This window comes from Salvelinus sp. IW2-2015, linkage group LG24 (genome assembly GCF_002910315.2).
Source record: "Salvelinus sp. IW2-2015 linkage group LG24, ASM291031v2, whole genome shotgun sequence".
Lineage (NCBI taxonomy): Eukaryota > Metazoa > Chordata > Actinopteri > Salmoniformes > Salmonidae > Salvelinus > Salvelinus sp. IW2-2015.
Window position 1 is genome coordinate 10,874,908 of NC_036864.1, and position 26,098 is coordinate 10,901,005.

The 26,098-nt window shown below is 45.1% G+C and overlaps 1 protein-coding gene across 1 annotated transcript in view; it reads left to right on the forward strand.

Annotated features, from left to right (window-relative positions):
* LOC111951481 (synaptotagmin-1-like) overlaps window positions 1-26,098 on the forward strand; it is a 229,376-nt gene that overhangs the window by 190,743 nt on the left and 12,535 nt on the right. Inside the window, 5 exon segments of the mRNA XM_023969602.2 lie at window positions 5,920-6,092; window positions 9,297-9,422; window positions 16,870-17,037; window positions 19,000-19,167; window positions 21,617-21,734. Coding sequence (XP_023825370.1) covers window positions 5,920-6,092; window positions 9,297-9,422; window positions 16,870-17,037; window positions 19,000-19,167; window positions 21,617-21,734 — 753 coding nt within the window.

Genomic DNA, 26,098 nt, shown 5'->3' on the forward strand with positions numbered 1-26,098 from the left:
AGTGGCACCAATYCATCCAATTTTAGAGAGCCTTGGAGATTATTCCACTAAGGTGAAAAAAACAGATTTACCTACCTGTATCTCAGTGGAGATTATTGTGATCTCCAGAGTTAGCCATCCCTAAGACCAGGTCTGGTATCTCGTACGTCTATAAGTTAACAATTAAGTAACAATGAAGTTAACAATGAAGCTACAGAATGCAGTGATGTGTACTGAATGAATTGTCTATAATAAGCACAATGATAAACTGCATCCAAAGGCTTAAATACAGTGGCAGCYGCTTTCATATAGGCAATATCCCCATAGTCTATAACCCAGAATGAATGTTGACTGAATTATTTGTTTTCTGCTATTTAATTAAAGTCATGACAGATTCCTTTAAATAAGGAGTTGTTAAATAGAGCCAAGAGTCTYTTACAGATGAAGTTCAGTAAAATGGCGGACTTTGTGAGAGGATTACCTTTCAGTTACTGTAACCTTTTCTTCTTCATCCACAGAGAGTATGTCTGAAAAGATGTGTTAGAACCAAAAGGCCCTCATCCTATTTGCATTGTTCCATGTGTCAAGAGTTCCATAGCCTTTGGCAGTCTGCAAGGTTTTGTTAAAAAACCCTGTCTGATAACTCAGCTGTCATATTTCAATGGTCCCCATTCCAGCCGGTTATCAGATCAATTCTGTCTGGAAGAAAAAAAACTTACGTTTGATAAGAAAGCGGGGGACTCGGAGCGCCTGACAAATGCAGCTGGAGCCTCCTGGTTCGGAGCGAATGAGCAAAAAGGCCCTGCTGTGTCCTTGAAGGCATCCGGAGGACGTTGATATTCATAGCTAAAAGCCGAGGAGACGTCTCATTGTGTGGCGTCGAGGCACATTGGCTGCCGCTGACTGGATGGTTTTTGACTACGGCGGCAGAAATGTGATTTGCGCCTCTCCTCCGGAGCTGTGAACACCGAACGCGCATTCCATCATCCAGCGCCTGCACCATTTTCCGTTCGCCGTTGTGTGTGGCGGAACGAGAGATAATTACTGCTTAAAGTTGAAGTGCGGTGCACCCGCTAGCGTCGCGGTCTCAAGAGAGAATAGACACACCATGTAGTTAATTAGGGAATGCTTTTATTGCTTTCKGGGACTCAGGTTATTTTAATTAAGCAACACAAAAGTGTCTTTCAGTATTAGACACATGCCCAATTAAATAGATAAATAAGGCCTGGGTTATTGCATTGGATTTCACAGCAATGGGCTKTGCATTATAACAGTTGCGTACCACTGATGTTAACATATTGTAAATAACCACAGAGGGTGGCAGTACCATTTAAACATATTATATTTCATGATGTACAACGGAATCCAATTGCAGTGCAGTCTGCCTCGTCAAAATAATGCCACATTTCACTGTTATATCAGTTCATTTAATTTATACTCCTGCAGTGTCATTGATATTAAAAATTATTTGAAAAAGTGTCACAGCTTTGCGGTTCCTTCAGTGGGACGGTGACTTACCATCCCAGCTTTCAGGCCTGAAATAGGATCCTGCGATATCTCCGACACTTCCATTAAAAGATAGTCTGCCAGGCTGTGTGGAAAAAATGGCCAGTCAAACACTGGAACGCGTGGTGGTATACCAAAGGTATCAGTCTCAGACCGCTGCCCCTGCTTTGGCCAAGGAGCAGAGAGGTTTTAACTCAGCCCTAAACCTCTGACTTTAGAGTTGACCGAGGATGCAAGAAGAAATGGAGTCGGTGACGGATAGTGAGGTGTTCTATTATATAAAGGTATCGATAATTACCATACTAATGCAATGTGACATAGTTTTACCACTAAAACAATTATAACAAACAAGTTTCAAAACAATATTTCGTATTTTTCAAATGTTTTCTTCAACAATTTTGTGAGCAGCAGAAAACCAGTTTTTCRGAGATCACAGCTCAAGAGGGCGAATTCAAAATGGTGTGGATCGGGGGAGATTGTCCCTGCCATTAGCACACCACTGTGGCAAGGCCAAGGCTGTAGATCCCAAAGATATTTTAGAGCATCACTCAATGTTTTTCCTTAAAGGAGAGTGCTTATCGATTTTGTCAACAGCGCATTGATTTTGTTCTCTCCCCTTCCCTCCTCTCTGATGGCGAGGCGGTGAGGGAAATTCAGTGAAGCGCTGGCGAGCCAAAGCCCCAGGGAGAATAGACCGTCATATATATCTCCTGTGATGGTTCTTTCTAGTGGCCCGCAGATATAGAGTCTTCAAAGTAGCACTGAAAGGTGACAAGCGTTGGATTTACAATGAAGCCAATTGGCTCCCAGTGTTCCATACGGATAGAGTTAGTAGTACCACAACAGGTTTCTGAGTAGTGTACAGAGAGGAAATGTACTATGTAATCTTTTCTATGGTCGTAATTATTCTGTAATTATACTGAACAAAAATATAAACGCAATATGCRACAATTTCAACGATTTAACTAAGTTGCAGTTCATATAAGAAAATCAGTCAATTGAAATAAATACGTTTGGCCCTAATCTATGGATTAAACGACTGGGTAGGGGGGCAGCCATGAGAGGGCATAGGCCCACCCACTTGAGAGCCAGGCCCACCCACTGGGGAGCCAGACCCAGCCAATTAGAATTCGTTTTTCCACACAAAAAGGCTTTATTACAGACAGAAATACTCCTCAGTCTCATCAGCTGTCCGGGTGGCTGGTCTCAGATGATCCCCAGGTGAAGAAGCCAGATGTRGAGGTCCTGCGCTGGCGTGGTTACACATGGTCTGCAGTTGTGAGGCCGGTTGGACGTACTGCCAAATTCTCTAAAATGACATTGGAGGCGGCTTATGGTAGAGAAATGAACATTCAATTCTCTGGCAACAGCTGTGGTGGACATTCCTGCAGTCAGCATGCCAATTGCACGCTCCCTCTAAACTTGTTTGACAGAACTGCACATTTTAGAGTGGCCTTTTATTGTCCGCAGCACAATGTGCACCTGTGTAATGATCATGCTGTTCATTCAGCTTCTTGATATGCCACATCTGTCAGGTGGATGGATTATCTTGGCAAAGTTGAATGCTCACAAACAGGGATGTAAACAAATACGCTTTTTGTCCGTATGGAACGTTTCTGGGATCTTTATTTTCAGTTCATGAATCATTGGACCAACACTTACATGTTGCATTTATATTTTTGTTCAGTGTAGCGTGGTGGAATTTATTCAGGTGGGAAAACTGTTCAATTATCAGATCATTCAGTGATAAAGTAAATCAAACCAGCCTGAATCTACCACACGGTCTCCATCTTGGTAAATATTGACAAAAACATAGTTTGTTTGCTGATGGGCCTGTTGGTGGCCCTCTCTGTTGCTGATGGGTCTGTTGGTGGCCCTCTCTGTTGCTGATGGGCCTGTTGGTGGCCCTCTCTGTTGCTGATGGGACGTTTTGTGGGCCCTCTCTGTTGCTGATGGGCTGGTTGGTGGCCCTCTCTGTCGCTGGGATGGCCTGTTGGGTGGCCCTCTCTGTTGCTGATGGGACTGTTGGTGGCCCTCTCTGTTGCTGATGGGTCTGTTGGTGGCCCTCTCTGTTGCTGATGGGCCTGTTGGTGGCCCTCTCTGTTGCTGATGGGACTGTTGGTGGCCCTCTCTGTTGCTGATGGCCTGTTGGTGGCCCTCTCTGTCTGCTGATGGGTCTGTTGGTGGCCCTCTCTGTTGCTGATGGGACTGTTGGTGGCCCTCTCTGTTGCTGATGGGTCTGTTGGTGGCCCTTCTCTGTTTGCTGATGGGCCTGTTGGTGGCCCTCTCTGTTGCTGATGGGCCTGTTGGTGGCCCTCTCTGTTGCTGATGGGCCTGTTGGTGGCCCTCTCTGTTGCTGATGGGCCTGTTTGTGGCCCTCTCTGTTGCTGATGGGCTGTTGGTGGCCTCTCTGTTGCTGATGGGCTGGTTGGTGGCCCTCTCTGTTGCTGATGGGACTGTTGGTGGCCCTCTCTGTTGCTTGATGGTCTGTTGGTGGCCCTCTCTGTTGCTGATGGGCCCTGTTGGTGGCCCTCTCTGTTGCTGATGGGTCTGTTGGTGGCCCCTCGTTTGCTGATGGGCCTGTTGGTGGCCCCTCTCTGTTGCTGATGGCCTGTTGTGGCCCTCCTGTTGCTGATGGACTGTTGGTGGCCTCTCTGTTGCTGATGGGCTGGTTGGTGGCCCTCTCTGTTGCTGGATGGGCTTGTTGGTGGCCCTCTCTGTTGCTGATGGGACTGTTGGTGGCCCTCTCTGTGTGCTGGATGGCCTGTTGGTGCCCTCGTTTTTCTGATGGGACTGTTGTGGCCCTCTCTGTTGCTGATGGGACTGTTGGTGTCCCTTTCTGTTGCTGATGGGACTGGGGTTCGGTGGCCCTCTCTGTTGCTGATGGGCCTGTTGGTGGCCCTCTCTGTTGCTGATGGGCCTGTTGGTGGCCCTCTCTGTTGCAGATGGGTCTGTTGGTGGCCCTCTCTGTTGCTGATGGGCCTGTTGGTGGCCCTCTCTGTTGAAAGGAGGTGTGGGTTGCAAGGTGTTTGATGTTTGTGAGCAGAAGCTGTAATTATCCCTCCAGAATGGAGGAGCCTGACACTGTGCTTCTGTCCTCATTATTTACAGCACGTCTGGCCACTCTGATACTTTTAACAACCCACTTTTGTGCCGTGCATAGCTGGTGGCTGTGTGTGTGTGCGTTCTGTCGGGGAGAACTGCCTGACTCCTGCTGTTTAGATGGGCGTCCCTGTTTGTCAGCAGGSGGTTAGAGTGATCACCGTGCTGTGGTGCTGAGCGGCTCCCTGTCTGCCTGTGACAGCCCTGACTGGACCTTTCAGCTGGACTGTTAAGTCCATTCAGCCTTATCTAAAATAGGGCCTACAGTGGGGAGGGAAAGAAAAACACGTCATTACATTCTCAATTAAAGTAACATAATGGTCCATGGCTGTTTTAGTATCCTTTGCCGAGTAGGTCACATCCACGAGCAATGCTAAGAAATTGACTGGCAACTTGACAAAAGCTCTCAAAGAAAGTTCTCAGAAACTGGCTAGTATGAGATGAATCTGAGACAAACGTGTGAATAGGAACTCTCTTTGAGAGAGAAGTGTCAAAACCCATGAACATGATGAGTGGTCATGCAATCACTGACTCGACACGGTCACGCTACAGTTGGTACCTCGCTCTCCAACAGGCCCTGCAAATTACCTCTACACCCTGACCCGTGTGCCCGTGATTGGTGTGAAAGTATCAGTTGTCAGAGAGAAATGTTTTGTTTAAATGGCAAGTGGAAAATACCAACCTCTGTTATTTCCACTAAATTGGCCGAGGATGCTCAGTGAACCATCGGGACGCTTAAAACGTCTCTCTTCGAGGGCAATCATTAGGAGTCCATGTCTAGACTGCAGATCGGGGACGCTGCCACCCACCACTGTTGATCAAAGTCTTCCGTCTGCACATTACCTTTACATTTGAGTCATTTAGCAGACACTCTTATCCAGAGTGACTTACAGGAGCAATTAAGATGAAGTGCCTTGCTCAAGGGCACATCAGCAGATTTTTCATCTAGTCGGCTCGGGATTCGAATCAGCGACCTTACGGTTACTGGCCCAACGCTCTTAACCGCTAGGCGACCTGCCGTCCCACATCCTTATGTCTTTCTCTATGTCCTCATCCACTCCAGCTGCTGCTGCAGCCGCTCTCTTCAACAAGTARTCTCAACGTCCYGCCATCAGAGTYATTYGTTAGATGCAGGGAGATGGTGACCAGGCATTTCTGGTCAGCTCGTGCCTTGTTTGAAACAGACAATGGTGCCATATTCTCGACGAGGCACTTTTGGTTGTTTGAGAAAAGAAGAGTGAGAGCAATGGTGTGGTTTTCTTCAWCCAGGTATGGCCCCATCGTTGATACTATATAGTTGTCTAACCTGTGTCCCTGTGTGTCCCTCTCCAGTGCCAAATTGGGCCATCGTCTCCATCGCCTTCGTGGCCGTGGTCCTGGTCCTCTCCTGCTGCTTCTGCATCTGCAAGAAGTGGATATTCAAGAAGAAGAACAAAAAGAAGGGCAAAGACAAGGGCAAGAATGCCATCAACATGATGGACGTGAACGACGGTGCGAAAACCGAGGTAAAGACTTTGTACTACTGCCATTGAACGTTATTGATTAGAGTTAATCGTTTGTTAGTCAACAGTAGTATTTGATATTGCCAAGTTGTTTTGTATTTTCTACTGCATCATATATACTGTATATAACTTACCTTTTACTTCAAGGTAAAAAAAAAAAAGAATTGTTATATACATTTTTATACATTGCGAGTCTCTTTCATTTGATCTGTGACTGACTGTAGCCAGAAATGACATCACTGACTTTTATTACACTTACCCGGCACCTGGCATACATTGATGATTGAAACCTATAAATAAATGCATATACAGTATATTTCAGAATAATAATCTTCACATAACAAAGCGATTTCACTATACAATTTATCAGACATACATATAGTTTAGGCCAGGGGTGGGCAGTCGTTTTGGCTCGAGGGCCAAAATTCAACGGAGGGCCGCACAGATTTTTTTTAGATACTTTGTATCTAGTTTTAAAAGTTCAAGTGCGGCCTGGAGGTTTATTTTATAACCAAAAATAATTGAATGGGCCCGCGTGCCGTAGTTTGACCCGCACCTGGTTTAGGCCAAACTCTCCCCCATGAAGACCAGTGGACACACATGACACACGACTTGTGTTGACATTGTTGCGTCTGCGATGACTCCTCCCCATCCACTCTGATTGCAGGACTGTTAAGGAAGCCTGCCGTTTATAATAGCCTCAGAGAGAGAATTCAATCTCTCTTTCTGTTCCTCTCARTATTTTAATGTGTTAAGAACAATGAGCGCTGAGTACGGTATGCTGTATTGCCAGTGGTATCAACCCAGAGAAATGACATTAGCTAATAACGAGCGAGGGGAGTGAATTAACTTCCGCACCTCTCCTCTCCAATCACACAAGAGACATAGGAAACACCAGCGTCTTTAACCCCAGTTAGAATGCTAATTGCATTAAACGCGAAAGGTTCTCACATCCCCCTCTCACCCCCCTTGACAAAGTCTGCTTTAATTTGCAGTTTCCACCGGCCAACACCTGCTCACATCATCACAGGGACAGTGAATGGGGGTCGAGGACAAGCCTCTGTGAGAGATGATGTAGGGAAGTAGGGAATTGAATAGACACACAGGCAGAATGCAGAGGGTTTACACAGTCTGATGAAGGAGTGAGCTCACAAGTTTCATCTGATATCCAATCCAAGAGGCTTCATTGTTGAAATGCTACAATCTTTGATTTTAGAGGGCCTTGCCTTGTGTCCTTGTTCCTAGTGACAGTAAGCTTTATAATAACACTGATTTATCTTTAAACCTATCCCAGAGAAATTACAAATGACTCAATCTAGATGAACTTCTATTTAGATTTACACCACTTTCCTGTACTGATTTAGGACTGCTACGACTACACGTAAGCAATTAGGCTAGCGCACTGCAATTGACAACACCCCTATTCGGCTTACTTTGCAAACACTGCCTCCGTCATGGTACGATATATCTAGAGGCGGGGCACAATGGGCTCCGAGGGTCATTTCCGCTGGTGTGCCAGACTCTTGTGTTAAATCCTGTGTGTAGGTTTTTTAATGTGGTGTTTCTCCTCTATGTCCGCCTTATCTGTTTGTGTCTGATGACTGTGTCGGTTGTCCACTCCGCGGTAGGTTCCCAATTGTTGTTGGATCCTCCGTAGCCTGCTGCTTCTGATGTTTTGATAGCCTCTTGACAACAACTTACTCGCTATAAACAACATATATGTAACTAGCACAGTAGTAGTAATCTGCTCTATATTGTGCGTAGTCTTGCACATGCACATATATATGTATGAAAGAAGCACTGGGCGCGCTTTAACAAGGTTGAACCACATTGATTCTCCAGTCTGGCGCCTTTTCATCTTTGCTTTGCATTTCAAAACAAGATGTGCCCATATCTAAAGTAGACTGGTTAAGTTGTGAGTACTGCTTTTGAAACCTGTAGTTAAGGTTTAGACATACAAGTAGCTTTACGTTTCACATGACATTCACCTGAAGCCAACAGGCAGATTGACTTGACTTTTGATTAACCAGTAAAAATACCTAAATACACTGTGGGTGAACATGCCTGTCTACTTCTGCTATACTCCTCTCCTCTCGTGTGCAAGCATAACGAAACAAATAATTACATTTTTATGTTTTGCTTAGGCGAAAAAATTGACCCATTAGTTTGCTTGCACCAGGGAGGGAGCTCAGATGGCGCTACAAATTCTCAAACAATATCAATGATGGTTCAGCCTTGATGCTTCTCACGCAAACCTACCCTAATAGGGCAGCCCCCATCACCATGACAACATCTCTTACCAACATCTACCTACCACTGCTGGCAGATGCTATAGCTTCCATCGGCGTGGGGTACACACATGCAGCTGAGGGTTCTGACATGCGACTTCTGTCGTCCTATGGGTGAATGATAAGTCAACTGAGAATGTGGGGGGTTCACACCAGAGTACTGTTCTGTTTACTGAGAATGCCCTGCATGACAATGACAGTCTGACAATGTCTGACCCTTTTGGAAGGTAACTTTGACACTGAACTGTACTAGTTATTTGCCCTTTTAATCGATGCTTATCAATAACAAACTGGACTGCCCCCCTGCTCGGACCCGCCTCTCCCCCACCACTACCAGCATCCCTTCAGAACCAGGCTAGTAAAGGAAAAAACTCACTCTTCATCTTCTTCCTCTTCTTCCTCTTCCTCACTCTGCCCATCCTTGACATTTCCCTGTTGATTTGTTTTGCCCACAGACTGATGCTTCTTGAAATAACATCAGGGGAATTGTCAGTTGTGGTTTGTAAAGCGCTCTCCTGCTCTCTCTCCCTCTCTCCCTCTCGGCTTTTCTCTCTCATCTCTCTTCCTCTCCCTCCCTCCCTCCTCCTCTGCCTGCCCATTACTCTCATCTTTTGGCTCTATCATTTGATCTCTCTCCCCCCTCGCTCCCTCGCTCCCTCAGACCAAAACACCCACAGATTGATTGAACCGCATCAGGGGTCTAGCACATCACCGAGCATGTCCTGGTGTTAACCGCTGTGGTGTTTTAGTGCTTGCTCCCCCCATTATAATCCCCCCAAAGAGAGGCAGCTTTTTTCAGGAGACGGGCCCGCTGGCACACCCGCTGGCAGGCCTGGGGCGGGGCAGGGAGACAGCCGTCTAAGGGGCTGGCACAGGCGGCATACGGAGGGCACTGACTGTTGGTGGGTGTCTCCTTCAGGCCTTGAAGGATGAGGATGACGCTGAGACAGGCCTGACCGATACGGAGAAAGACCCCGAGCCCAAGGAGGAAGAGAAACTGGGCAAATTACAGTTCAGCCTGGATTACAATTTCACCGAGAATACGGTAAGGGTCCGCCTCTGATATCCACTCTCACTGTCGTTGTCGTTGTTATCCGAAACGTCTCTCCTTCGTAAGTATGGTCACCCCCATCTTCCTTTGTGGTTGGTCCATCGACTCATCAATCCATTTTAAAAAACACTGAGAAAATGTTGCTTACCCAGGTAATGCAGAACATACTCCTACTGTTCATTGTTGTATCACCACTGTTTATTATTAATGCCTATAACTGCAGCATGCTAACCGGAGCTCTACAGATACACCTCACCAGAGGATCACGGTGGTTGGGTTGGTTTGTGAATGAATCACTCCTCCTCTCGCAAACAATCCCATCTTGGGATTTCGTTATTTCTGGGTATACTGTTTTTTTGGGGTAAAAGTGCCTTCTTTCGGCCTTGACGGGAACACAGTCCCCTCTGGAATCCATCTGCTGTATTTTTCCCTCCGTCTGGGTTTTAAAAAGCAGAGCGACTTCCAGATGTTGTGTGACAGATCATAGAGGAGGGTGGAAGGCAGCGTGGAGAGGAAGCTCTGCTGTCCTTCACTGGGGCCCTGCTAACTCCCTGTCATTAACAGAGCCGATGGACAGACTGAGATTAGCCATTCACACACATCTGTCACTCTGTCTCGTCCACGTGGCCAGGAGTTTTCATTGGCTCACTGGGTTAGAGTATGGTGCTAGCAACACCAGGGTTGTGGGTTCAATTCCCACATGAGCTGAATGGATAGTATGTTGACAGTTCTCTGTGGATTGCTTTGTCACTTTGGGTGAAAGTGTTCGCTGACCCGCCATATTATATTATCCACACTTTCGGGAACATTAGAGATTCTCCACATGCATCACAACTTTCCCCTGAAAGACCCTCAAGCACTCTGTTTGTCCTTAAATGAAAATGCTTTAGCGAATGTAGTGATGGTAAAAGACAGTAATGATGCTAATCATGAGGATTAATAATCACAATAATCCCTCACGCACTCAGTTGTAATGGCCATAATAGTCATGGTCATTATCATAATATCAGTCAAATTTATTCTGATAAAGAGCCTTATTACCATTTAAGACTAATGCACTAACTGAATACTAGTCACATTACTTATTTTATATATTGCGTCCAATATAGCTATCTACATTCCCAGTAGTTTACTGAGCTGTCATGCAGTGTAAAACAATACCAGCCTGTTCTGTTCTGTGAGACTGTGATTACAGTGGTCCATTAATAATAAGCACCGTAATTCCATAATGGATCCATAATGAATGGATGGCAGATGTCACTGTGTGTGTGACAGAAACCTGGAGCATTGGGCCCGGCGCTCACTGACAGTACCCAGCTCTGAGGCTGAGAGACAAGCCCGGGAACCAGGGACTATTGTCAGTCTGACCCACTTTCAGTTCAGCAGCAGCCACAGCAGAGAGCCACAGAGCCCCCTACTCACTCAGCTCCTGTGTCTTCAGATCAGGTCCACAGAGTAGAAGCAATCATGGTGAAAAGACTGCCCTAGTCTGAGGAAGAGTGGCTGGCACAGGTGATTGTTCCACTAGTTGTTCTCTTGTCCTCTGCTGAGAACGTTGGCGGGGGAGGGGGAGGAGCAGGGGGGACAGGAGGGCTCTCATTTTGTTTAAAGGTAATCTGCCCTTCTCAGCTCAGTAGAACAGGGCCTCTCTCTGAATGGAGGAAAGAGAAAGACCTATGTGGTCAAATGTCTCCACCTGTTTCTGTTAGTTAAGCACCAGTGATGGCTACTGGCCCAGGCCTCTATTAGAATGGGGTTTAGGGGGTTTAATGAGAGCACAGGTTAGTAAAAGATTCGGTACCCAGAGTACAGTGGCCGTATAAAGCAGCTCCACCACAAATGATCCACAAAGGAGACAGAAAGGGAGACATAATATGCTATTTCCATCTTTCAACATCATATTAATGTCCCTTTTAATGGGTCGAAAGGAGACCCTCTGGATTCATAACAGAGAGTTTACCGTCTCCATTATATTGGGTAGGAATAATTAAAACCAGAGCTTTTCCCCATTACCTTTCTCTGTCTATCCAAATGTACTTCTACCATTGACCTCTGAAAGAGAATACGTYCTCAGAGGCTCCAGCGAAAAGCAAGAGAAGACAGGAGGAATATGACAGCTCCTTTCACATCCCCTTGGGGCTTTCGCCTTCTCCTTTGAAGTGTGCAGTGTTTGTGTGGCTATGTGGAGCCGTAGGGAGGGAGTATCGGAACAACTCCTTTCAGGACGTGCTGCCCGGGGCTTAGTCACAATTGCAGGTGCACACCGTTCTCCAGCCTCCCGTCAGCGGCCAATATCACACATACAGGGAAGGGTTACGACCCGGCAGGCCCTTCTCTGTGATAGGACGCTGCCCCTCTGTTAAACACACACAGGTTTACAGACCTGGGGAATGGGAAAGAAGCCAGATCAGATGTTCAGTATCGTGAGGATCATATAACACAAACACAGATTGGAATAGTACCCTTTAAATAAACCAGTTTAGTAGTACCCTTTAATAATTAAGTTTCAGTGGTGGAAAAAGTACCTAATTGTCATACTTGAGTAAAAGTAAAGATACATTAATAGAAAATGACTCAAGTAAAAGTGAAAGTCACCCAGTAAAATACTACTTGAGTAAAAGTCCAAAAGTATTTGGTTTTAAATATACTTAAGTATCAAAAGTAAATGTAATTGCAAACATATACTTAAGTGTCAAAAGTAAAAGTATAAATCATTTCAAATTACTTCTATTAGGCAATCTAAACAGCACAATTTCTTGTTTCTTTTAATTACGGATAGTCAAAGGCAAACTCCAACACTCAGACATAATTTACAAATGAAGCATTTGTGTTTAGTGAGTCTGCCAGATCAGAGGCAGTAGGGTGACCAGGGATGTTCTCTTGATAAGTGTGTGAATTGGACCATTTTCCTGTCCTGTTAAGCATTCAAAATGTAACGAGTACTTTTGGGTGTCAGGGAAAATCTATGGAGTAAAAAGTACATTATTATTATTCTTTAGGAATGTAGTGGAGTAAAAGTTGTCAAAAATATAAATATTAAAATAAAGTACAGTTACCTCAAACTCCTTAAGTAGTACTTTAAAGTAATTTTACTTAAGTACTTTATACCACTGTCCAGTTTAGTAGTACCCTTTAATAATCCAGTTTAATAGTATGTTTTAATAATCCAGTTTAGAAGTACCCTTTAATAATCCACTTCAGTGTAGCTGTTGGCACCTTTGTACACTTGACTCAACTGGTCCCTCTGAGAATATTCAAATATGATRAAATATTCAGCTAGTCTGAATATGACTGTTTAACTCTTGCCTGTGGACATTTGTCCTGTACGTGTTGTATTAAACAATGGAGGTGGTTTCACAGCAGAATATCTGATTAGAGTTTTGTAATAGTTAAAACCTAGTAAGCAAACAGTCTTCGTCACAGACCTCCAGTCCCATCATCCTCTTAGAGATGATGGAGATGAGTCCAGGTGGGTGGAGCCTCACAGTAAATGCAGTGTGACACTGAGTAGCAGGACACCTGACACTGCTTCTCTCTGGACAACTGTAGGGAAATCTAATGGACAGCATGTCAGGATTAATCGACACACTTGCATAGAGATGTCTGCTGGTTAACATTTTGAGCTCTGCGGGCATTTTTTTGAAAGCTACAATATCATCACAGTGAGGTCTTTGGTAAGTGGCAAGCAGGATAATTGTACATACAGTGCCTTCAGAAAGTATTCACACCCCAGAAACAGAGTTTAATGGCTGTAATAGGGGAAAACTGAGGATAGATCAACAACATTGTTTAACCTAAACGACAGAGTGAAAAGAAAGAAGCCTGTACAGAATAAAAAATATTCCAAAACATGCATCCTGTTTGCAAAAAAAAATAGCTTAATGTCCTGAGTACAAAGTGTTATGTTTGGGGCAAATCCAACACATCACTGAGTACCACTCCTCATATATTCAACTATGGTGATGGCTGCATCATGTTATGGGTATGCTTGTCATTGTCCAGGATTAAGGAGTTTTTTAAGATGAAAAGAAACGGAATAGAGCTAAGCACAGGCAAAATCCTAGAGGGAAAGCCTGGTTCTGTCTGCTTTCCAACAGACACTGGGAGGCAACTTCCTCTTTCAGCAGGACAATAACCTAAAACACAAGACCAAATGTACATTGGAGTTGCTTACCAAGACGACATTGATTGTTTCTGAGTGGTCCAGTTACAGTTTTGACTTAAATTCTCTTGAAAATCTATGGCAAGACTTGAAAATGGCTGTCTAGCAATGATCAACAACTAACTTGACAGAGCTTGAAGATTTTTACAATCCAGGTGTGCAAAGCTCYTAGAGACGTACCTATAGTGACTCACAGCTGTAAACACTGCCAAAGGTGATTCTAGCATGTATTCACTCAGGGGTGTGAATACTTATGCACATGACATAATTCTAATTTTCATACATTTGCTAACTTTTCTAAAAACATGTTTTCACTTTGTCATTATGGGGTATTGTGTGTAGATGGGTGAGAGAACAAACATATGTTTAATACATTTTGAAGAACATACATGTACAGTATCTTAGTTGTTCCCTTTGGGTTGCTTTAGCTTTATGTTCAAACTACACTGAGTGTACAACATACTAGGAACACCTGCTCTTTCCATGACATMGACTGACCAGGTGTATCCAGCTGAAAGATATGATCCCTTATTGATGTTACCAGCTAAATTCAGCTCAATCAGTATAAATGGAGGAGACAGGTTAAAGAAGGATTTTTAAGCCTTGAGACTATTGCGACATTGATTGTGTATGTGTGCCATTCTGAGGGTGAATTGGCAAGACAAAAGATTTAAGTTCCTTTGAACGGGGTATAGCAGTAGGCGCCAGGTGCACTGGTTTGAGTGTGTCAAGAACTGCAACGCTGCTGGGTGTTTCACGCTCAACAGTTTCCCGTGTATATCAATAATGGTCCACCACCCAATGGGCATCCAGCCAACGGCAGGCCAGTGGTCAAAAACGGGTCATTGATGAAAGAGGACAAAGGAGGCTGACATGAATTGTGCAGAGCAACAGAAGGGCTACAGTTAGTCAGCTGACAGTCCAGTACAACATTGGTGACCAAAGACCCATAAAAGTATACGCAACTCGTCTTACCTTGACATGAATGGGGTATGTCAGCGGACGTCTTTTCTGCGGTTGCAGTGGGCTAAGGAATTAAAACACTGGACACTGGAGAATTGGAAAATCATTGCCTGGTCTGATGAATCCCGGTTCCTGCTGTTTCACGCAGATAGGAGGATTAGGGTATGGGTACATACATCCATGATGCCACGTGTTAACATTGCAGGATGGTGGTGGTGGTGTGATAGTGTGGGGTGTGTATTCATGGCACACATTGGGCCCCTTGATAAAAGTGGAGCAACATTTGAATGCCGCAGGATATCTGAACATCATTGCCAATCAGGTACATCCCTTCATGGCATCAGTGTATCCATCTGCAAATAGATTTTTTTCTGCAGGATAATGCCCCATGCCATAAGGCTAGGATTGTATAGGAATGGATCCACGGACATGACAGTGAATTCAGCTGACTACAGTGGCCTGCCCAATCACCAGATCTCAATCCACTTGAGTATCTGTGGGATGAGATGGAACAAGCTGTTCGAGGTAGAGAGCCACTACCAGCCAACTTGACACAACTGTGGAAAGCATTGTAGTCCATTTTTTGTTGGACTGGAAAAAATGCCTGGAATGTAAAATAATGCTATTAACCAGTTACCATGCTTTTAAAATAATGGTTCTGTTCCGGAACAGTATAGATCACTTTCGTTCTCAGTTCTGGTTCTGGTTCTGTTCCTCGAAAAATGTAATTATTTTCCAGATTTTGGTTCTGTTCCCTGAACCGGTTCCAACCTCTGCTCAGTGTATATAACAAGAGTATAATTTATTTTGTGTTACAACAATGTTGTGAGAATGTTATGCATTAACATGGGTGCATTTTGGCACAATATCACCCCCATTGATGGAGGGGGTTCCATCTAATTTCCTTCCATGTTGCRTTCCTGTGCAGTGTACTTGTGCTGTGCGCAGACAGTGGGCTGTGTGTGGAGAATTTGCTTTGGCCTCTGTATCGTATCATCACACAGTCACCTCCACTCCCATCATCATCCTACCATCATTTAAAAAAATATGTATTTAACTAGGCAAGTCAGTTAAATAACAAATTCTTATTTACAATGACAGCCTATCCCAGATGACACAGGGACAATTGTGCGCCACCCTATCCCGGCCGGTTGTGATTCAGCTTGGAATCAAACCAGGGTCTGTAGTGACACCTCTAGCACTGAGATGCAGYGCCTTAGACCACTGTGCCACCCTGGAGCCATTCCTACAGCTGGAGTCCCATCACCATCTCCCCTGAGCCTTGCTTTAGCACTCTGATCTGAACTGCGAAAACACGGGTCACAAAATATGAAGCGATCCAGCATCCGTTGCTACGCCGATCCATGCGTTTTGATGGCAGAGGGTGGCCTTATTTCTCACGCTCCAATAATCCATGCTGGCTGGCTCTGACAACTGCTGGAGAGCTCCATGGCTGAGTGCCCTGGTCCCCCTCCAGATTGCCGGTTGATGCCTGACAGGAAGTTGATTGACTGACTAGGAGGCCCCAATAGGCCTTGGAGGAAGCAGCACAGACTGGCAGGTCAATCAGCCTCCCCTGCCCCCCAGCATGGTTATCAATTATCAGCCTGATGTGGTGGAGAACAGGCCAATCACTGCAGAGCTCTGACAGGTTCTGACCTCGACTGCTCACCGTCTWAATACTGCTTTGGCTTAAACCACCGTGGCTTTCACAGGAGCGATTCTTTTAATATCACCTATGGCCTGCCTCCATGATTTAAAATGTAAAGAGCTACAGATGAGAAGGTATGGATGTAGGTATGGATCCCTTTGTAGGAGCTTACCGATGTGCCTCTTTCTCATAATTAAATCTAAACTATAGAGCAGGGGTGTCAAACTCATTCCACGGAGGGCCTAGTGTCTGCAGGTTTTTGGTTTTTCCTTTCAATAAAGCCCTAGACAACCAGGTGTGGGGAGTTCCTAACTAATTAGTGATGTTAATTCATCAATCAAGTACAAGGGAGGAGCGAAAACCCGCAGACACTCGGCCCCCCGTGGAATGAGTTTGACACCTGTGCTATAGAGGCTCTTGACTTCAATTCTGCTGGTGATCGGTTTGAACCCATGACATGTAGCGTCTCTCCATCCTAGCGTTTTGCACCAGTGATGACACCGGGGTTTATTCCAATTGAACCACAGCTTATTCCAATTGAACCATAGCTTCTCTGTTAGAATGGTGGTGGGATGACAGTCATATCAAGGCTCTGGTATTGCTGTGGGTGGGACTGTAGTGCTGACCAGTCTCTGTGGTCTCCCCTCCACCCTTCCTCTCCACAGCTCATAGTAGGGATCATCCAAGCAGCGGACCTTCCAGCCATGGACATGGGCGGCACCTCAGACCCCTATGTCAAGGTCTACCTGCTACCTGACAAGAAGAAGAAGTTTGAGACCAAGGTCCACCGGAAGACCCTAAACCCCACCTTCAACGAGCAGTTCCAATTCAAGGTASTTATTCAAGGTATAAGAGTAGACTAGACAATACTTCACCCATGCAACTCTCAAACCTTGGCTTGTGCAGCAGTAGTAGTAGTAGTAGTTGCTGTTGTTGTAGTAGTATTAGTTGTAGAAGTAGTAAACGTTGTTATCCATAATAGCAACAATAGACATTTCTCAAGGAATAGGACAAATACACAATACACAAACCACACATTGAACACAGTAGTTTGTTTAAGCAGGTTGTGTTTGTTCGTTCTATGACAGTCATTTGCATGCTGTGGTGTGTTCGCTCGGGTAAGGTGTGTAGACATGGAGCAGCTGGCCCAGTAACAAGCTGCTGACAGACAGCCGTTTCCTGGTTCTCACAGCTGGCCCAGTAATAACCTGCTGACAGACTGCCTCCTGGTCCACACAACTGGCCCAGTAACAAGCTGCTGACAGACTGCCTCCTGGTCCACACAACTGGCCCAGTAACAAGCGCTGTGACAGACTGCCTCCTGGTCCACACAGCTGGCCCAGTAACAAGCTGCTGACAGACTGCCTCCTGGTCACACAAACTGGCCCAGTAACAAGCTGCTGACAGACTGCCTCCTGGTCCACACAGCTGGCCCAGTAACAAGCTGCTGACAGACTGCCTCCTGGTCCACACAAGCTGGCCCAGTAACAAGCTGCTGACAGACTGCCTCCTGGTCCACACAACTGGCCCAGTAACAAGCTGCTCACAGACTGCCTCCTGGTCCACACAACTGGCCCAGTAACAAGCTGCTGACAGACTGCCTCCTGGTCCACACAACTGGCCCAGTAATAAGCTGCTGACAGACTGCCTCCTGGTCCACACAGCTGCCCAGTAACAAGCTGCTGACAGACTGCCTCCTGGTCCACACAACTGGCCCAGTAACAAGCTGCTGACAGACTGCCTCCTGGTCCACACAGCTGGCCCAGTAACAAGCTGCTGACAGACAGCCTCCTGGTCCACACAGCCTCTGTATGATCAGGATTCACACAGGCAGATGCAAACTTCCATCTCTCCTTTTTCTCTCTCTCTTTCTTGTTTTGATTTGGCCGAAATCTGAGCAAAACTTTCTCATTTTCGAAAATGTGATTGTAGCTACAGTATCTCATCTGTGGAGGAAGAGTTGTTGTATTCATCCAGCAGTAAAAAGAGCACAGGTATTTGTCTGCAGTGAGAAATACATAGCATATGTGGTTGCCAGATTGGTTAAATACCAGTAGCATATTTATTTTGGTATTCAGAAAACATGGTAGATCTGTGAAGCTTTATTTATCCCACCGGCGCCTACTTGTAATCACAAGTGGCTCTATTATTGAAATGAAGGAGCTAGGAGTGTTCTTTGGTCGTGGTGGTGATAGTGTCAAGGACAAACTTCGGAAGTCTTATCTCTTTTCTAGCCAATCAGGCAGTTTGTCACCATGTTGTAACAAGACCCYGTGTATAATGAGCTTTGTCTGCCTCAATTGGARGCAATCAAGAATCAAAACCCAGACACCACTTTCATCCACTCTTCACCATCCCCTCCACCAGCACCCCTTCCTTCGCCCCGGATCTCTGGCAGATAAGACTTCCTGCCGCCTGTCCGTCACAGACAGGACTGAAGAAGGAAGGAGTGGAGAAGGAAGGAGTGGAGGAGGAGGGAGGAGGAGGCGGGTTGATTGATTTGTAATGCTCTAGAACCAGAACTTCCCCAACTCACGACAACTCCTCTCTATTCCTTGACAAGTAATACCAGTGCCTGGAAGTAGCTTTGATGCAGCGTGCCAATCTGGTGGCCATTTTGTAAAGCACCACTATCACCACTGTGCTACTACAGTTGTCAACAATAGACTACTTCAATTTATTCCTAGTTTGAGATAAGTAAGTTCCACCAGAAGACACTTAGAGAGGTTTCAAGTTCGGACGGACTCTCTTCTAGTGATTATATGCACAAGTTCAGTCCTCATGGTTCTCCCCAGGTGCCCTACGTGGAGCTGGGAGGCAAGACGCTGATGATGACGGTGTATGACTTTGACCGCTTCTCCAAGCACGACGCCATCGGAGACGTGAAGCTGCCCATGAACAAGATTGACTTTAGTCACGTGACAGAGGAGTGGCGGGATCTTGTGAGCGCCGAGAAGGAGGAGGTAAATAATATAATACATATACAGCATATATAATGTATTAACTCCAAGTTTACACATCAGAAACTCCTAATATTTTCTTCCTCAAAGTTACGACAGTTGACTACCAGTCTGCATGGCGTGTTGTCACCAAGGTAACAGTTCATTTCTAGAAAATCCACGATCAGACATTTTAAATGACACATTTTATCACATGACAATCGTATGACTATGTTAAAAATGTTTTACCTGGGATTGAAGCGTGAGCTCAGTGCCATACAGTAGTCGAGGGTATTCCATCTCTCTTGAAAAATGTCACTTAATCATCCCTCCATGCTTCTCATTCTATTAATAAAAGTGAGCAGGAGATACAATGATCAACGTAAATGTTATGGCGTACAGCATTTAAGCATGGGTTGCTAGGGGACCTTGTTTTTAGCAGCACGCTTGGTTCATGTAAAGGTTCATTTTCACACCTGTGGTGCCAGAGAGTTCCAGAACCAAACAAGCTGCACCTGATCATTTCACGCAAGGCTTGAGACACTGTCTTTAATGCCCTTAAAGTGGTAGTCGCTCACTTGAGTGGGCTTTCGGTGAAGGACCTTGAAACGTTTTGATTTGATTTGAAATGGACACTTTCACCATCGTGAGCACCATCTTACACACTATATGATTATACAAATGTTGAAATGGGATCATTATGCGAAGACTTTAAGGATAATGTGTCACACTAGTAAACAGTGGATGTTGAACACATTTCTACCTGCAAATGAACACATTTCTAGCGGCAAATGTGTTAAATTATAGCCATGGTATAAAAGGGATAGTCAACTTTGATAATCATCTGTTCTCTGGAAAATAATACAACTCCGTGGAAGGTGAGTTCCACGTTGCTCATTATTTTCCACAGAATGCATAGCCCCTTGTTGATTATCCCTTACATATACAATAGGTCTGTGGAAAAGATAACATGGTGGCATTCTGTTCACATAATTTTAAAATGAAGTCAAACACTGCCAGAATAACAGATGGATTCCAGATGAATTCAGGATGAATCCAATCTTTTTTAAGCGACACATGATCAACATATCAGGGGGTTTCATAATTTGTTTGTTTCCACCGTGCGTTCTTCTAGAAACAAAGGTTACTTACGACGGCGTCTGTTGTCGAGAAGAAAAGTGATGCGGTGACAATTGGATTTACCTGCGAACGTGCTTTGAAATAACACACCCGTATTGACTGAGGGAACAACGGACCATGCATTTTATTAGCTACAAAATGTTAGACTCTTCCTCGTCGGTTGTGTAAAAGTGTTTACATAGCGAAAACATCCTCCTCAACCTGGCGGGTCAAACATGAAGCGCTCTCGGCAGGAGAGGGTCTAGCAGCTCAAAAGGCAGTGCTGGCCTTTCCCAGATATTTCTGGAATATATTAGACCATGATGGCTTCAGACAAGCATGATTTATATCTGTGTTTTTTACTCTCAGTCTCTCTGCCCACGTCTCCCCGGGAGGAGTGTGTATTTATGTTGATGAAGCTGGAGCCTCTGTCATTAAAGTGAGAGTCTATTTAGTCCCGTCGGCTCTGGGCTGAGTGTACAGGCCAGGCACAGCTAGATGCACTGACTGAGTAATGGCAACCCAGGCTGAGAATAAACCTGCCCCATATACAACTCACATCTGGCAACCGTATTATATTCTCATCACATATATTTAGTATTAGGGAATCGGTCTTGATTGTAATTTGATGAAAGACCTCTGGTATATAAAACAAAAATGAATCTTCCGTCCTCCTTGGCCCTTGATTTATGAGGTCTATTCATAATGGCTGTTTCCGATCATGTGTAATTCGAGTTGGACCTGGGACAACTTATTGAGCATCAGTCTATTCCACTTGTTAACATGCGTAATGCCAGAAATATAAATCCCATTTTGAGTCTGTTCACTCTGTGACTACGATTGTTTATTTCGATGTTGATGTGTATGACACAAGGGAACGATTGATGACGTTCTGTCTCTCGGAACATAATTACAAATAATTTGTCAAATTGACCACAAGAAGCCCAAACAGATATGATATTTGACTAAAAYATAAGAATTTCTAACCTTTATTACATTGGGATATGATAACATATGTATCTCTATTATGTGTGGGAATACTTGGGGACAGATTTACTAAATTAAAAACTCTTGGAGCTGAATTCCTGTTTTTTTGTTACATTATTTTATGTCCCCCCCAAAACAAAATTGCTCAGAAAACTTGGGGGGCGAAGTAAATTCACCCAAGGGCCAAATTCAGCCCGTGCCCTACAAAGATCCAAGAAAACCCAAATGGGAAAACAGAAACCATGTGAAAGCATTTACGCTTTTAGACAGACAAGACTACACTCCCAAACCATGTGTAACTTCAGCAGACAACTTCATCCTTATTCCTARCTGTGGTCATGACTCCTCTCTCTCTCTCCTCTCACAGCAAGAGAAGCTGGGTGATATCTGCTTCTCCCTGCGATACGTGCCCACCGCCGGCAAGCTGACCGTGGTCATCCTGGAGGCCAAGAACCTGAAGAAGATGGACGTGGGAGGCTTGTCAGGTGAGCAGAGCAGAGCTGAGGGCCACAACAGATGCCTGAGGGCCACAACAAGGATGGCCAGGCAAGATGATTGACAGCCAGGAGGCCTAAGAGGCATTTTACCTCCAGACCTGCTCTTACCTGTGTCATGTCAACTCAAGAGGAGGGGCTGTCATTTTGAAACCCTCAGTCAAAGCCACTCTCTCTCTCTGGTAATGAACGCTCTCAGGGTGTTACAGTATGTATTAGAAACCATTGTTTTGCCCTCTCCCCTCTCTGTGCTGTTCTAGGGGTTTTGCTGAAGGCTTGGTGAGTCATTGTGGGGCCCATTGTTTTGTCAGGTTGGACTTTGGGAAATTGGTGTCTGTTGGAGACTTTGAGCTCTGATTGTGCGCCGCTTTCGCTCCCCGCTGGCTTTCCACACGACAGGCTCATCTTTTGTCTAAGAAAACGCATCTTCGGCAGCAATCACTTCAGTGTCTCCTATTTTCCTGCAGCTATTTCTCTCAAACAACAACAGTCCCCTACCAATCATTGCCCACCATTATATCGGCAGGAGATAACAGATAGCATCTGAAGTGACTAATGTATATCTAAACTCTACCTACAAAATGTGGACAGCAATAGAAATGGCATTTTGTCCTCCAGAACAATGCCAATGTGATGCCAACAGAACACGTGGTTAGACCCAGGTACTCCAGGGATCAGGGGTGTGGGTGGTGGTTACTGGGCTCCACTGTGCAGACCTGCTGTTGCGTGGGAGAAAATACACATGGACAGTAATGATCGCAGTGGGCACTTATGAACACCCTGCTTTATGTTGGTGGGAGAGCCTATAGGGACGACACTGTAGTAAAGCTTTGGAAAGTCACCTGGCCATTGCGGCCATGGATCACTAATGCACCTGTAGAGGCTCATAGATAGAACACATTTCTAATGAATTGACCAACTCTGAAAAGCGAGCCTGACGCCATGGTAACAGAATGTTCCATTTGCGATAGTGACCACGCATGCACGCGCACACACACACACACACAAACACACACACACACAACACATGGCACACATGTGTGTGCACTGCAGAGAGTGTGTGTACTGAGTAATCCATCTAGTGTTGAGCAGCTTCCCATCCATCAGTGAGCAGGGGGAAGAAGTCTCCCTGCGAGCCAGAGAACACCATAATGGATACCAGACACTCTCCCATGATGCTCCCCACGGGAACATCACACCATCACACCACCAATACTGTTCTACATGGAAAGTTGGACAGGAGAAAGTGGACAGGACAGGAAGTTTTTGTTGATGCTCCGCTCAGAGATAAGCAAAGAAATCAAATTTTCTAAATCTCTGTTCTTTCTTCTGGGAAGGAAGGCTATGTTAGCGCGGGCCCCTTCTAGCAAGCAGAGCCAGCTGTGTGTTTTTCCTGTATGGTCCTGGAGATATGGGACATTCAGAAGCTAGAAATAAGAKCCCACCTGAACCATTCATCACTCCACCCCACAAAGAGCCCCCCCCCAGCCCCCAAATCCCCCCTTCAACAGCTGGGTCCACCCCTCCCCTCTCCCTGGCGCTCTCCTATCCATTCCTTGGACCATTTCTAATCCCCTATCCTCCTCTTCCTCCCTGTCCTTCCTCCTCACCATAACACTCTCCAGGCTGCAGTTACCATGCATCTAGTCCGTTCTCCCTCCCCGTGCCTCACAGCCTAGCAGGCCATCAGTACAAAACACTCTCGCCTGGGTTTTTACTGGAATGAGAATTATAGGAGATATTGTTTGACTTTCATGTTCCCCATTGAAGTCCCAAACAGTAGGCTAGATAACAGGCATCTTGTTTCACTCACACAGCTTATTTCGACGCTCATGTTTTTGATGTCAACCAAACAATGAACAAGGTAGTGAAGCTGAACACAATGACAGCAATTTTACCTTTTTTAAATGTTATCAGAAAATTGAATTGAAGAATAGCTTGTGCTTGTTTTGTTCAAGTTTTGAAAGAGAGTGTTGTCGTTCCTTTTGAAAGGAGCCAATACTCTGGTATCTCTCGCTCTCTCTCCGCCTCTGGGTTTGACTAACCAAATAAACAAATACCAAGCAAGCATAATTCCCGTACACGCTTTAGGACAGAAAATATTGTTTTGGACACCTGTACCTGACAAAATGTYGTTCCAATTTAGTTTTTCTAACAAGATATCGCAGAGTAGTATATCTCAGTTAGCCCATTGTTTGAAGAGTCAACTTCTCCAGAAGTGTCTTTTTGCCAGGAGAAAAGACGTCAAAGCCTGGCAGATAGATGCAATAACACGCGTGTATATAATAACAATAATTAGTAACTATCTCACGTCGTGACACAGCCAGAACTAGGGGAGGAGGATGAGTAATGGATGGTCTGGGATTGGTCTTTTTCTCCGCTGCTGTCCTGTTTATCGAGCCTAATTACTGCTCAGCAAACGAGACAACGCTATTTTCATTAAAATATGTATAATTATTCATAATTCTTCTGATTGCCCCAAATAACCGTAACAGCCAGAGTCGCTGTATCATGCTGTTCAGCAAAACTTGTTTCAAACCGTTTTAAAAGAGCACCTAATCTAATCATTGATAGAAGTTCTCAGCTGAGCCACTCCTGAATCACAGTGGGAGGTTTATTTTTTGTTAACAACCTCCTTCTTTATCATAACAGAACTATATCCCTGGAGGGACTCTTATAATACAGTATATACCATACAATGCATTGCAGGCAAGATACGTGTGTCTTTCTCATAATCTTTGCTGAAGATGTACAGGTAACCTGTATTATAGACTCAAGGTGAGTCCCTATATTTAAGTACAGTATATATTGTGACAATGGAACAACTCTCACTGGTATGACTCACCACAGGAGAGMGCTTCAGTACCCGTGGAATTAAAATAGTTGTCACTTCTTAAGGCCGCAGGGCTCTTCACTGGCTGTGTGCAGCAATGTGATAACGGCCTATTTCTATGGGTGTATGTATGCTTGGAGGCACATAGACCATGTCCCCTCACATAAAAGGTGTGTAGAGAATATAAGAGAACTCAGCACTAATGCTGACAACCTACGTACAGTGAAGTTTGTAAAGCCCGGAGGCACTATCAAGTACCAATCAAATCAGCTGTGTTAAATAATATAGTGCTATAGAATAGTATCAGTGTGTTACGTACAGAAGCACATTGGATGTTACTGGAGGATGAGTACATGCTTGTTAAGATAATGGAAGTACTGTTTGCACTGTGCCACCTCTCTCCCTCTCTCTCTCAAGCCTCTCGTCTGGAGACCATATTATTTGTTTTGATTCTCATGCATACTGCCCGGCTGTTTAAAGGAGCTCCAGGTTCGCAGCCCCACTCCAGTCATTTACACTGCCAAGGTGTGGAAAGCAATGAGGCCAGGTGCTAGTATAATGATGAATGAATGGAAAACCAATTTGGCGGTGATTAGGGAAATGCAGAAGTTTGGAAGTGTGTGTGTGCTGTCTCTTATACACATCTAGATGTGTATAAGAGACAGGTGTGTGTGTGTGTGTGTGTGTGTGTGTGTGTGTGTGTGTGTGTGTGTGTGTGTGTGTGTGTGTGTGTGTGTGTGCACGTGTGTGTGTGTGTGTGCACGTGTGTGTGTGTGTGTGCACGTGTGTGTGTGCGGCATGTGTGGGTTTTTTCCGTGCTCTGTGGTGTGTGTGTGCCGTAGCTTAGTTGCGTGCGAATGATTCATGTCAAATCCAAGTGTGTAAAACAGAGATGACAGTGGGGCCCTGCGTGCCCCTCCTCCATGGCCCATCCAGAACGATGGGAGGGAAACTAAGATGACAGCTGAGCTATATTTAACCTGCTTGTGTTGACGTTCGTTCAACATCTCGTACACAGCCCCCGCAAGCCAACACACAGCACACTCGAGTAAGCAGCCAACGTGCTGTTTTTACCGTTTGGTCTTCATACGCTCAGTAGACTAATTATGATTGGCATTGATAGCTATTCTCTTTCACTTAGGCCTATAATCCTAAATATACAGCAATGGCTAGTTATCGACAAGCTTAAAGCCTGGATCTTAGAGATTCTGTTGAATCCGGCGGGTGAACACACAGTAACGCTGAAATAGGTAGCGTTACTGTGTGGTAGGGAATTAGGTAGGGAATTAATAGGGTAGGGAATTAATATAATGTATTTGTTTTGGATGTACACACTGTCATGTTAAAAGGCCGTCTGTCATCTGTTTGACACAGAGCCAGCTGGGATAGAAACGGTCCTGTTATGGCTGCTGCTCCTCCACAAACACCTTCAGCCGACGTCGCTCATGTCCTCCCCGTTAGTCACTTCTACACACTCCTGCTGCTTCCTGTTCACTGGGAAGGGAGGGGGACTCTTTATAAA